We start from the raw sequence: 12,163 nt of genomic DNA on the forward strand, positions 1-12,163 counted from the left end.
GAAAACATTCACGCCCCAGCAGGCTGTGGAGTCTAATACGTTTCCATGGCGTTCAGAGGCAGACTGTTTGCTCCAGCGCGCCTCGCCCACCCGAAGGCGAAGAAACAACTAACGTTATTCCTCCTCCTGCTTTATAAACAAATCCATCTTTTGCTTTTTATTTTGTTTTTCCACACAAAGTGAATTTTACGCACTGTACAGGCCCGAGATTCGTACGTTTTTGCTGGCTTATCGACGATGTCGGACATCTGAGGCACAGCTTGGCGCTAACCTCTCTGAGTCACTTCGACACCGGGGTGTGATGACTTAGTCAGAGCCCTCTGTTTCTGTTTTTTTATGTGCTTCACAGCAACTCCCTCCAAGGCTTTGGACAACAACATGTTTTCAAGCTGTGTTCACAAGAGAGCTTCATAAACAAGTGGACCAGTTCCTCTCGAGCCACCAAAACTGGACTTTGACCGTGGGTCCAAAACCTCAGAGGGGCCTTGGGTTTGGGGGTCACTGCTGCTGATGCAACCCACTCTCCAAAAAAAGCATTAAATGGCTACGTTTGTCCACCGTAATAAACGTAGTCTTGTTACGTTTTTCCCCAAAATAACGTTACTATGTCACGTTTCTTTTGGTCCATTAATTTACATTGCTTTGCAAATAGGTCACGTGACTATCAAGTTTCCCGTTAGCGAAAAGAAAAACATGGCGGACGGTCAGCATATTATCTGTGAAAAACACAATATTTTAAGAAAGCATCAGCATTTGTATGCATTTCGATGGCATTTCTAGCAAGATGTATGCGTTATTCTTTCATAATCTTCTATCGTGACATAGTAACATTATTTTGGGGGGAAACGTAACAAGACTACGTTTATTACGATGGACCAACGTAGCCATTTCATGCTTTTTTTTGGAGACTGGGTTGGCTGATGGCTTATCTCTGGTTTATGCATTTGCTCATAATTTGCCATTCCCGATTTGAATATTTGTGTTCAACACAATTGAAACCAAGTCACCATGACGCGTTTGATCTCGGCGCTTCAGCAGATTGATTTAGTAATTGCCACCTTCATGGGAGGTGGGTTCTTGTCTGGTTGCAATTGTACGTAATGTGTGTAATTTCCCATGTTTTAGCTCCACTACTGTTAAAAAAAACCCAGCTGCAGCCTTGAATTAAAGGATGGAACGTTTTGATTCTTGAAAATAAACATGCAACAAACATCTACATCTATAGTTGATGATGATGAGGAGTGTGAGGGGTCGGACACACACCAAACACACACATCCATCGACTCCCTCCAGCCGCACATCCGCGGTCGTCATGGCAACCAGGAGGTAAATCTCCAGCGGACAGAGAGAGAGAGAGAGAGAGAGCGAGCGTGATTTCAATTCTCTCAATTTCTGTCTCGTTATCATTTCCTTCCCCAAATCATCCATTCTTTTATTTGACACTTCCTTTTTTGTAACTTAATCCCTCTTTTACCCTCTCTTCTGTCCCGGACCCCCTCCCTCCAAAATCTTCCAGCTTTCTCTCTCTTTGTTGTGCATTCTCCCCATCAATCCTTTCATCCTTTGGAGTAGCTCCCGCGTGAAGCCGCTTTTCTCTTTTACGCTCTCTCTCTCTCTCTCATATTCCTTTCATCCCTCTTCTAACACCTAAATCCACCCCTCTTCTTCTCTACCGGCTGCCCCGAGGCTTTCTAACTCCTTCACTTCCTATTCTCTCTTTCTCTCTAAGTCCTCTCTATGTCGCTGCAGGGATCACACACACACACACACACACACGTGTTATGCTTGATTAGGGTGGCGGAGCCACGGGGCAATCAGCCCACTGGAGGGAGGGATAGTGCAAGGGAGAGTTGGGAAGGGCAGAGAGAAGGAGAGAGGGAGAGAGGGAGGGAGGAAGGAAAGGATGATGATTGATAACGAGGTGAACGTCAGATGCTGGGAGTCTCATTTTCCCTCCTTCTATAGAAGAAACTAGTGGATTTCATTAAATTAGATCAACAACCCACCCAAATACAAACCATTATGTGCTGAAGCACGTGCGCGTGCCCGCGTCCAGATGTGAATTCGGGGGTTGAGGTGACGCGTCCGGTAGGGGGCGGAGTGAGAGGAGCGAGGAGTGGGGAAGCCAGAGCTGCAGAGGGCTGGGAGCTGCGGAAAGGAGCGGAGGCCGGCTACCTGCAGCAGGGAGTGCGGGCGGGATGAGAGGCGGAAGCCGGGAGTCCTGCGGTTCCCCCAACTAGAGTTTTTTTTTTAAACTAGCACGGAGTCGTGGCTCCTGGTATCCGGTGACTAACGCGCACATCCACGCAGTCCACTCCGCGGGTTCCCAAGAGATGCATTACGTCATAGCCCCCCATCGCCATAGATGACCGAGCGCGCAGGACGGGACGATGCAGGGCTGCGGGACTAGAGCGGGTGCGGATTCCTGTGCTGCGGGCGAGCGCCCGGTGGCTGTGTCCCGACCGGACGGGAGACAAGGGGAGCCGCCGTACCGCGGCCGCCGGCCCTGATGGCGCCGTGCGCCCGCGGCGGGAAAGAGACACAGCAGTCGCTCCTGCGCGGGAGCGAAGGGGACAGCGGGTATCTGGGAAGTGACGTGGTGTCCGCGCCCCGCCGCGTGAAAGCACCACGGTGCGGTTGTCGTGCGTTTCGCAGGAGGGCAGGAGCGGCAAGGGGAACATGGCCGCACAGTCGGACGGCGGCAAAGCCCCCGGGGGGGTCGGGTACGGCGGCGGCGGGTTCGCCCAGCTGTACGACGTGGACGGCGAGGAGCCGCTGGACTCCGCCGCGATCCACATCTGTCAGTGCTGCCGCACCTCTGCCTGCTACTGGGGCTGCCGCTCAGCCTGCCTCGGCTCCCTGCTCGGCGGGGGCCAGCCCCTCGTAGGGGTCGGCATCCGGGAGACTCACTGCCCGCCCCGGGAGCAGCTGTGGCTGGACTGCCTCTGGATCATCCTCGCCCTCATCGTCTTCTTCTGGGACGTCGGCACGGACCTGTGCCTGGCGAACGAGTACTACCGGAGGCAGGACTACCTCTGGTTCGGCCTCACGCTCTTCTTCGTGCTCGTGCCCTCCGTGCTGGTGCAGATTCTGAGCTTCCGCTGGTTCGTGCAGGACTACACCGGCGGGGGGCTCGGGGAGGTGGAGGGGCTGACCAAGCGGGGCGCGGTGGCCCTGGGGTGCTTGTATCCCGGGAGGGACCGCCTGCAGCTGGCCACCATCTGGCTGTGGCAGGCGACCATACACATCCTCCAGCTGGGACAAGTGTGGAGGTAAGACGGTGTCGGGGGTCAAAAACAACGACACGCACCTGATCTCCACACACACGCTCCCCCATCCCCCCCCCCCTCTCCCACGCAGACAAACACCCACTTAATGGCTTGAGTGGTGTCTACATATACCTGGAAGAGGACAAAGCGTGCTTCACACTGACAGGGACCCTCTCTAACCCCCCCCCCCCTTTCAGTGCTTCACTCACTATGTGGGGATGAAGGACAGTTAGCTGATTAAGGGAGACAGTCAGAGAGGCAGGGAGGAATTCAGAGACACTCTGATCCCACAGAGTCAAGCGGGACTTTATGTTCTTTTTTTGGGTCCCCGTACGAAAAGTGAATTCTGCAACTCATGCTGTACTATCTGTAGTCGGGGGAACATTAATGTACCAATGTGCCGTGATATGCCCTCAACCAAGTGTAATTTTCAGCACCATGGACAGCACCCCGATTTGGGGTCCTTTGCTTCATTTGAAGAACAGAAGTTTGGGCTGTGTGTGTGTGTGTGTGTGTGTGTGAGACGAGTGTAAAAAACGGTGTCACGGCCCTTCATTGAGTGTCAGCATGCATGGAGAGTACAAAGAGGGAGAGCATCTGCCCTTCTGGCAACACCTCTCCCTCCATCTCCGTTACTCGCAAACGCACGCACAGTTGGACAGGGGTAGGCGCTAATGTGGTGCTAAAAGCGCTGGCGGAAAAGCCCAGAAACACACATGTACTCATGGTTACGCATACGCACCTCTTATTCATGTTGTTACGACAGAAGCTGCAGCAGTGAAATACTGTGTCTCCTTCCTAGCTTAGGACAGCGTTCACCCTCCTTCCCTCCCCCTCCCCTCCCTCCCTCCCTCCCTCCAAGAAGACTCCTTAATGGTGTCCACTTGCCTCTGGGCAGACAGCAGGGAGAGTGATGAGTGTGTGTGTGTGTGTCTTGACATCCTGCTGTGCTACTCGGCTCCTCTGCCTCTCATTGGTTGTAGGGTTAAAATTGTCCCTTGCATACGCGCACGCACGGACACACCCAATTCTCCTCTACCTCTGTGCACCCCGCCCAGTAGTCCCCCCCACTCTCCCCTCAGCAGGGGAATGGACTCTCCCCCGTTGTGGGGCAGGGATAAGGAGAAGAAAGAAGGAGGAGGGGGGGGGAGTGGGGACGTTTGTGGCTGAGGAAATGGTACAGCCTGATTGAGACGGATCGCTTAGAGATGGAGAAGCTTTGGGGGGAGGGAGGGGGAGGAGGAGGGAGAAAAGGTTGCACATACACTACGAGTAAACTGGGGGAGGGGAGTAGAAAAGAGAGCAAGAGTAGTGGGAGTAGGACTACTGTATTTGGTAGGTCTAAAACCACTTCCCTTCATGTTAGGCATTAAGTGTCTGCACATTAAAGTCTCAATCCTGAACCTGGACGTGAAAACCAGGACTTCCTGTTATTTGTCCTTGTTTGTTCTCAAGTCAAGGACAAACAGAATCTCGGTGTACATTATCCTTTCAATTGGCTCTAAACGGTTTGGTTCGAAGCATTAACGTATCTGAAGAATATAGGAATGGGTTGGAATATATGCAATAGTCCCTCAGACAGGATCAAGATGCAGGAAGTCAGGGTGAATACCCTCGTGTTTATTTCTGCAGAACATATTTCAAATAGAACTTTTTCACAAAAACTGGAAATGCGTAAACAATGTGGAGGTGGACTTCCTGTCAAGCGCCAACAGGCGCCTTTTTCAGGAGAAAAAGGAGTCCTTTTTTTTCAGGAGAAAAAGGAGTCTTCACAACTTCGCTCACAGATTTACCTACAATTACATTTGCTGACATTGCAAGACTGGTGGAGGAAAACTCACAAAAAAGAATAAAATAAATAAATGGTACACATTTTTCCATGAGGAATTTGTCCATCAGTATCAAGTTTACTTAAGTGAGAGCGATCAGGCTAACTGTTAACTAACGTAGAATGACAAATCATTCCACTTAGACATAATGTAGAGTATAGAGGATATAGAATACCTTAATAAAGCTTTATAATCTGCTTTTAATTAAGCATGGTTGTCCAAGTGAACGTCTTGTGTGTAGCGACAATAATGTCAGCCGAATGCAGACGTCCCAAGTGAAATCATTTCAAGGAAAAGGGCTACAGCACATATGTCAAACCCGCGTCCGTACTGTTCGGCGGTCAGATCGCAAGCGCTACACCCCCCCCCCCGCCCCCCCGATCGCCAATCACCAGTAGCCCGCGTTTGCTCAAAGTGGGCCGTAGGGACAGGCTCTGGTTTCAAGCGGCAAACAGTGAACCCTAAAACGTAGTCATTTGATGTAAAGTGTCTGCTGCAGACATAGAAAAAGGTCTGTACCAAACTCAAAGGGCATCGTGAAATATGACGAGAAGAAGAGCTGAAACGCAGCCACAACTGCAAATACGCTCAACAACCCACCCGCCAACTGGTCGTGTTGAGTCTTAAGATCCACTCCTGCTGTCCCAGCATGAACACCTGAGACCCAAGATCAATCTGGGTCCAGACACAGAGCGTAAACATTGGCAGAGTTCAGGCCAGTAACCGCTGTGAAGATCTCAGTTCAAGGCATTTATAGGGTTGGCATTAGGCTTTGCCCTTGACCTACTTTTCCCTTTGACCTAGTTGTGCTCCCATCGCATTGGAGTTCTCAGGCGGAGGACACACCCTCCTCCACGCGCCGCACAACCAGAAGCCCACGCATCATCGACCTCCCACAAGTATCTGCCCATTTTGTATCGAGGACGCCGCATTATTTATGTTCTATGAATTGAGCCTTTATGTTTCAAACATGCTCACAGAGTCCGGCGTAATGCAGGAGGCCACACGCCATGACGCCCGCTCACCTTTTATTAGTCATGCGCTCACGGGGAACCCAGAGGATTTGCGCACATACATATGGATACATAAGTACATGCATCCACACACACACACACACAACCTGTGAGTGCCGGTGGCCATTTAATGCACACCACTGCCTACATCCCGCCCACGTGTGCTGTAGCTTCCCACGTTTAGAAAATCTACTCAGTATGTATTGATCAGAGTTCTGTCAAAGAGGTGTGTTCATAAAGATGCTCATCTTAATGAAACCCGGGAAAGATTAAACAGTGCAGGTTTTGTAGAAACATCTGAGACCGAAATATACTCAGGGTACTGTAATTAAATAAAGTAGTGAGAGAGAAAGGAATTGGAGGATCAAAACAAGAAGTGTTGGTAATTAGCGCTCCAGCCTCTGATCTCCCGCAGGTACATCAGGACTCTGTACCTGGGCATCATGTCGCGGCGGCAGAAGGAGCACCAGCGGCGCTGGTACTGGGCCATGATGTTCGAGTACGCGGACGTCAACATGCTGCGGCTGCTGGAGACGTTCCTGGAGTCCGCGCCTCAGCTGGTCCTGCAGCTCTGCATCATGATTCAGGAGAACCGGGCCGAGACGCTGCAGTGTGGGTGGACGCACACATTTACAACAACAACAAACAAACAAAAAAACACTCACAATGCCCGGTTTTCACGTAGACCGCACAGCGTGTACAAATCCACAGGTGCACAAACAGTAGTTGGCAGTTTGTACACATCACTTAGAGGTAATTTGGGCCTGCAGGTGGTGCTGGGCGGCCACAGTGCTTCTGCGTTCAGGTAGTCATACAAAGCAAGCTCAATCTTAGGTGTGAAGGGGGGCAAAGTCAAATCGGCCTCCTCTTCCATTCAGAAACTGAACTCCCTCTGGAGTTTAAGGACACTGTTAGGCAAATATGGGACTAGTATAGGGGGCGGATGCACACAGCAGCTGGGACATTAAAAATAACAACATGTTTCAGGCTCACACAATTAAGCGTCATTACCAAATGTTTCTGTAGCATAACACATCGCTTCTTATTTAAGAGTGTGCTTAAATTGTCTCACAAACCTCCCCCCTGGGTGACTCATAATCAATTTGTGTGCTTTTTGTTTCACGGACCATAAAACCCTGATTCTACTTTGTTCTGATTGAGTCACACTTACCCCCACACACACACACACACACACCACACACACACACACACAAAAAGGTGCTTAGAGGCCACCACGTCATCATCCACCTCTGCTCCCCCTCTGTAGGCATCTCCTCCCTGGGCTCCCTCCTGTCTCTCGCCTGGGTCCTGGCCTCCTACCACAAGCTGCTGCGGGACTCCCGCGACGACCAGCGCAGCATGAGCTACCGCGGGGCGCTGCTGCACCTCTTCTGGCGCCTCTTCACCATCTCGTCCCGCGTGCTCTCGCTCGCCCTCTTCGCCTCACTCTTCCACATCTACTTTGGCATCTTCGTGGTGGTGCACTGGTGCGCCATGGCCTTCTGGGTGGTGCACGGGGGCACCGACTTCTGCATGTCCAAGTGGGAGGAGGTGCTCTTCAACATGGTGGTCGGCATCGTCTACATCTTCTGCTGGTTTAACGTGAAGGAGGGCCGCACGCGCTACAGGATGGTGGTGTACTACATCGTGGTGTTGGCCGAGAACACCATCCTGACCGGCCTGTGGTGAGATTTAAGTTTTAATGAAAATATTGAGAGGTTACAGGATGAGTACAAGCAGACAGCTGATTTGTGTGTCGCCTGCTGTCCTGAAGGTACACCTACAGGGACCCGGCGCTGACCGACTCCTACGCCGTGCCGGCGCTGTGCGGCGTCTACCTGACGTTTGCCGGCGGCGTCCTGGTCATGCTGCTGTACTACGGCTTCCTGCACCCCGCCAGCGCCCACCTGCAGCCGAGCCCCGCCTCCTCCTGCTGCGCCCAGCTGCTCTGGGGTCTCCCCTTGCCCCCGTCGGCCCCGCCCACGGCCCCGCCCACCCCGGCCCACATGTCCAAGTCGCAGACGGACGAGGACGTGGCCGAGACGTGTCTTCCCGTCTTCCAGGTGAGGTCGGCGCCCATCACCTCCAAGCCAGAGGGCCCGCTCATAAAAATCGACATGCCCAGGAAGCGCTACCCGGCGTGGGACGCCCACTACGTGGACAGGCGGCTGCGGAGGACTATAAATATCCTGCAGTACATAACACCGGCCGCGGTGGGCATCCGCTACCGGGACGGACCCCTGCTGTACGAACTGCTGCAGTACGAGTCCTCGTTCTGACGCACGCGCGACGTCACCACCGTCGCCGCACAAACATTGAGCACACACGAGCACGCCCCCCCACCCCCCCTCCCCAAGAGAAACACGGACGTACACATGGATGTTCAGATTTAGAGGACGGTTTGGACGCACAACGTCGCACTTGATGAAAGCACACAGACACAAAAGCAATCGACCCCACTTTGACGCACACACATTCCGGCGCGAGTCCTTCTCCTTCTGACGCTCCATTTCCAGCTCCCCTGATCACTCGTCACCTGGTCTCTATGAGCTGTCACCTCGAGTTGGTGCTCCACTGTGAGATATATAAATACATATAAAATTAAGAAAATAATAAAATAGAAGAGGCGAGCGCGGCTTCACGTCGAAGCCGTTTACGTTGTGCCGCTCGCGCTTTCACAGGTTTCGGTAGAAGAAGACAAAAAAAGATGTGAGAACGTCACTAAGGAATTTGTGAACGTGTCGTCGTTAGTCTAGTCAAAAGGTAGTGTATTTATTTTCTATCTACGGAGGGGATGTTGTTTTTTATTTACCGTGACGTTATCGGCTGGAAGCAAAGCAGTTTTTCTTGGGGGGGGGGGGGGGGGGGGGTATGTTGAAGAGGGAGAGTAGCAGAGCATGATGGGAAAGATGAAGAGAGAAAGCACACAATCAAGGAATTTCATAATTTCACTATAAGTTTGCGCTACAGGAATATTTGGACATAGTATATAATAGTAGTGCTTTAGCTTAGCTTAGCATTGAAACTGAAAGCTGGGGGTGATCCAGCTAGTCTTGTTGGATAAGATAGTTGAGATATTAGCGTATATCATGTTCCCAGCTGGAGCCATGATAGTAATGCGCCCAAAACTGAAACAGAAGAATTGAATAAAATCGAAGTGGCACCATCACCGTACAAATGAAGAAATGAAGTGTGACTGGCTCACTAATGTGTGGTTACATCATAAATATTACCAAATGCAAGAGGGAACATAAGGCCGCACATACTTGTTTCACGGTTTGTAAACAATTACGCCGTCTGGTGATCCAAAAGTTCATCCCCATCCACTCCCGTCATGCTCGGGGCTTTTATGTTAGTCACTCGGTCTTAATCACTTGTTTACCACATCTATGTATACGAATGAGGTCTGTGTTGGCCTCACGCTAAGCCAATCCGACACACACCAGTTTGTCTCCGATGGTCCGGACCCCCGCAGTGACTCGTCACTTACTGGAACGAGCTGTGATGTACAGCTCATCGTCTATGTCTTCGCTTCGTTGGTCCCTGTGATCCAAGCTGTTACATTGGCAGACGACGAAGCACGAGACGAGACATCGGAGGACGATGGTACCGACACTACGCTGAGGGGAGAGATTCGGGGGGAAGGTTTTTGTTTTGTTTTGTTTTTTACAACAAATAATACATGCATGCTTCTCGTTATGGCCGCTGTCCAAAAGGGTCGGGCATGTGGAGGAGGGAGATGCATTTCAGAGCAGGTACGTCCACATTTTTACATTGTTCTCAATGAGTAAAACGGACCATACATTGTTTTTGTGCTGAAACAAGAACTTGAGTAGTTGGTTGACAGAAAGATATCTGGCTGAGCGCTAACAGGGTTTATAAAGTTCAAAGAAGATGGTGGAGGGATTCTTCAGTAGTCAGCCTCAACCCAAAGCAACTCTGACTCGATTAACATCACTCGACCTTCCCTTATCATAATCTAGCGCCCCTAAGATTTATCTAGGTAGCATCATTGGGTTTGGGGATCAAGAAACATGAGACTGACCCGCAAAAATGTTGACGTACCCCTTTAAGTTATACCAACGTAAACGGACAGAGAGCTTACAGTAACTTTTTGTGGTGCTATAGCGGTTCGAAATATTTTAAAAATTGGTCAGTTTGCTGCCAACTAGATTCATTAGGTGCAAACACGCAGCAGCAGCATCGGTGTTCATATGGTGCAATGAGCTACGGAGTCAATTTGCTGCTAATTCTACTTCCTATGGTGCAAATATTACACACACACACACACACACACACACACAGACACGCACTTATGGTGCAAGAAGGGCAGATTGTCTCTTTGAATTCCATGGTGCAACTTGAGTACTACCTTCAGTCACCGGCCAAGGCTGTGCCAACGGCTCCGTCCTGCAGAAGCTATGCAAGTCTACCACGCAAGGAGATGTGCTTAGTATGCACACTTAACACACACACACACACACGGTTTCCCCCACAGAGTACACAGTGAGAAATAGTGCACACACACACACACACACAATGTCCAATAATCTCATACCCATTTATAATTTGGGAACAATATTCACATGGTGCTATCCAGTAAAGACAGATGTTTTTTCTATCGCCATGGTCACAGTGGGATGAAGGAAGCCAGATGTGTTAAGAGTGTTCCACATTCAAACGGAGTCATCCGGTCAATCGAGTGTATGGGGTTAAAGATGAGCTGTTGGAGGGTAGTGCTAATTCTTTGGTACACTCTGACATGAACGTTAAGCGTGGGTTTAGATGTGTCTGAGCACAGAAGTCAAAAGGGCAAAAACACAACAGCAAACTTCAGATGGTGATGTCATTGCATGAATGTCTTACGTTTTGAGGTAATAGATGGTCACGGCTCTGTACCTACTTCTGTGTTGTTAAAAGGGAGATTTACGTTGACCTTGTCTCGCTAGCTTCCCCCTTCTCGCACACTGACCTCTGACCCAAAACCACGGCCAACCTTCCCAGAGCTCCAAACAATCAGGGAACAGGTTCAACCCAAATCAGGTCCGACAGAACCAAAAAACATCACCAAACAGAACAGCATTGCTTCGCTTCTTTACGCACACATTTTCCCATGTGGCATTGAGACTCGGCAGCAAACTCCTGATCAAAATTGCAAGTGTCATACCTTCTTGCTGTCTCCATTTTGTTTTGAATCCCCACTCGCCTTCATATCTGGTAAAAAAAAGAGGCAGAAAGAAGTAAATCCTCAGCCCAAAACCAGGAGCCTTAGCCAGATCCACTATGTAGAAGACACCAGAGTCAGTATATGGCTTCGCATCCACAGCCATGCAGGGTTACAGAGAGAAAGGTTCTGGGTTTGAATGACCTTCACAAAAAAAGAAAAAGGACATTGATGTAAATGTTTTCACTTTTCGTCTTTGTTTGCAGGAAGAAATGACAAAGTGTTTATGTGCAACGAGTGATACGCCACGAGTTGACTTTTGACATTCGGTTATCACGCATTTCATTTCGATGGAGTTAATAGGCGCTTTTCTCCATCGGGTTTGCTCGTTGTTGGGTTCAATTGGTCGGGGGGAGGGGGGGGGGGAACGTAATGTACCTCTAGGGAATAACCAGGATGGATGTAGATATCTGCATCCAATTGTGAAAACGTAAAAAAAACTGGAACTCATTTTTTTTGTTCTTCTTTGGATAAAATTGTACAATCCAGCATCAATCCAGGCAAAGCCTATGAGGCCTGTGGTTAGGCTGTGCGTATGTTTGCGTGTGACAGTAATGCTTTTTTCTTTCCCAAAAGTTCTGCTTGGTCCGGAGCTGTGAAATCACCATCACTCGTGATGTTTCTTGATCTGCCGCCAAGCGGTTTCTGATCTCGGACCAGTTTTGACCCAGATCTGAGTAAAAAAGCGACTGAAATCCTCTATAGGAACCGGTTTGGCTCAGGTCATGGTACTATAATCGCAGGACAGAGTCGAATAAAACCTTGACGTGGATGTATCTATCTATCTAATATGTACCATGAGCTTTTATTTTGTTAGGATCGTGCTTT

General features: G+C 50.1%; 1 protein-coding gene across 1 annotated transcript; it reads left to right on the forward strand.

Moving 5' to 3' along the window:
* The first annotated feature begins 2,650 nt into the window (after positions 1-2,650).
* Positions 2,651-8,969, forward strand: LOC119199697 (XK-related protein 6). The gene is made up of 4 exons (XM_037456966.2): positions 2,651-3,272; positions 6,527-6,723; positions 7,379-7,796; positions 7,886-8,969. Exons 1-4 carry the CDS (start codon positions 2,680-2,682, stop codon positions 8,388-8,390), a joined length of 1,713 nt encoding a protein of 570 aa, XP_037312863.2. The 5' UTR covers positions 2,651-2,679; the 3' UTR covers positions 8,391-8,969.
* Positions 8,970-12,163: the final 3,194 nt, after the last annotated feature.

The sequence above is a fragment of the Pungitius pungitius genome, chromosome 3 (genome assembly GCF_949316345.1).
Source record: "Pungitius pungitius chromosome 3, fPunPun2.1, whole genome shotgun sequence".
Taxonomy (NCBI): domain Eukaryota; kingdom Metazoa; phylum Chordata; class Actinopteri; order Perciformes; family Gasterosteidae; genus Pungitius; species Pungitius pungitius.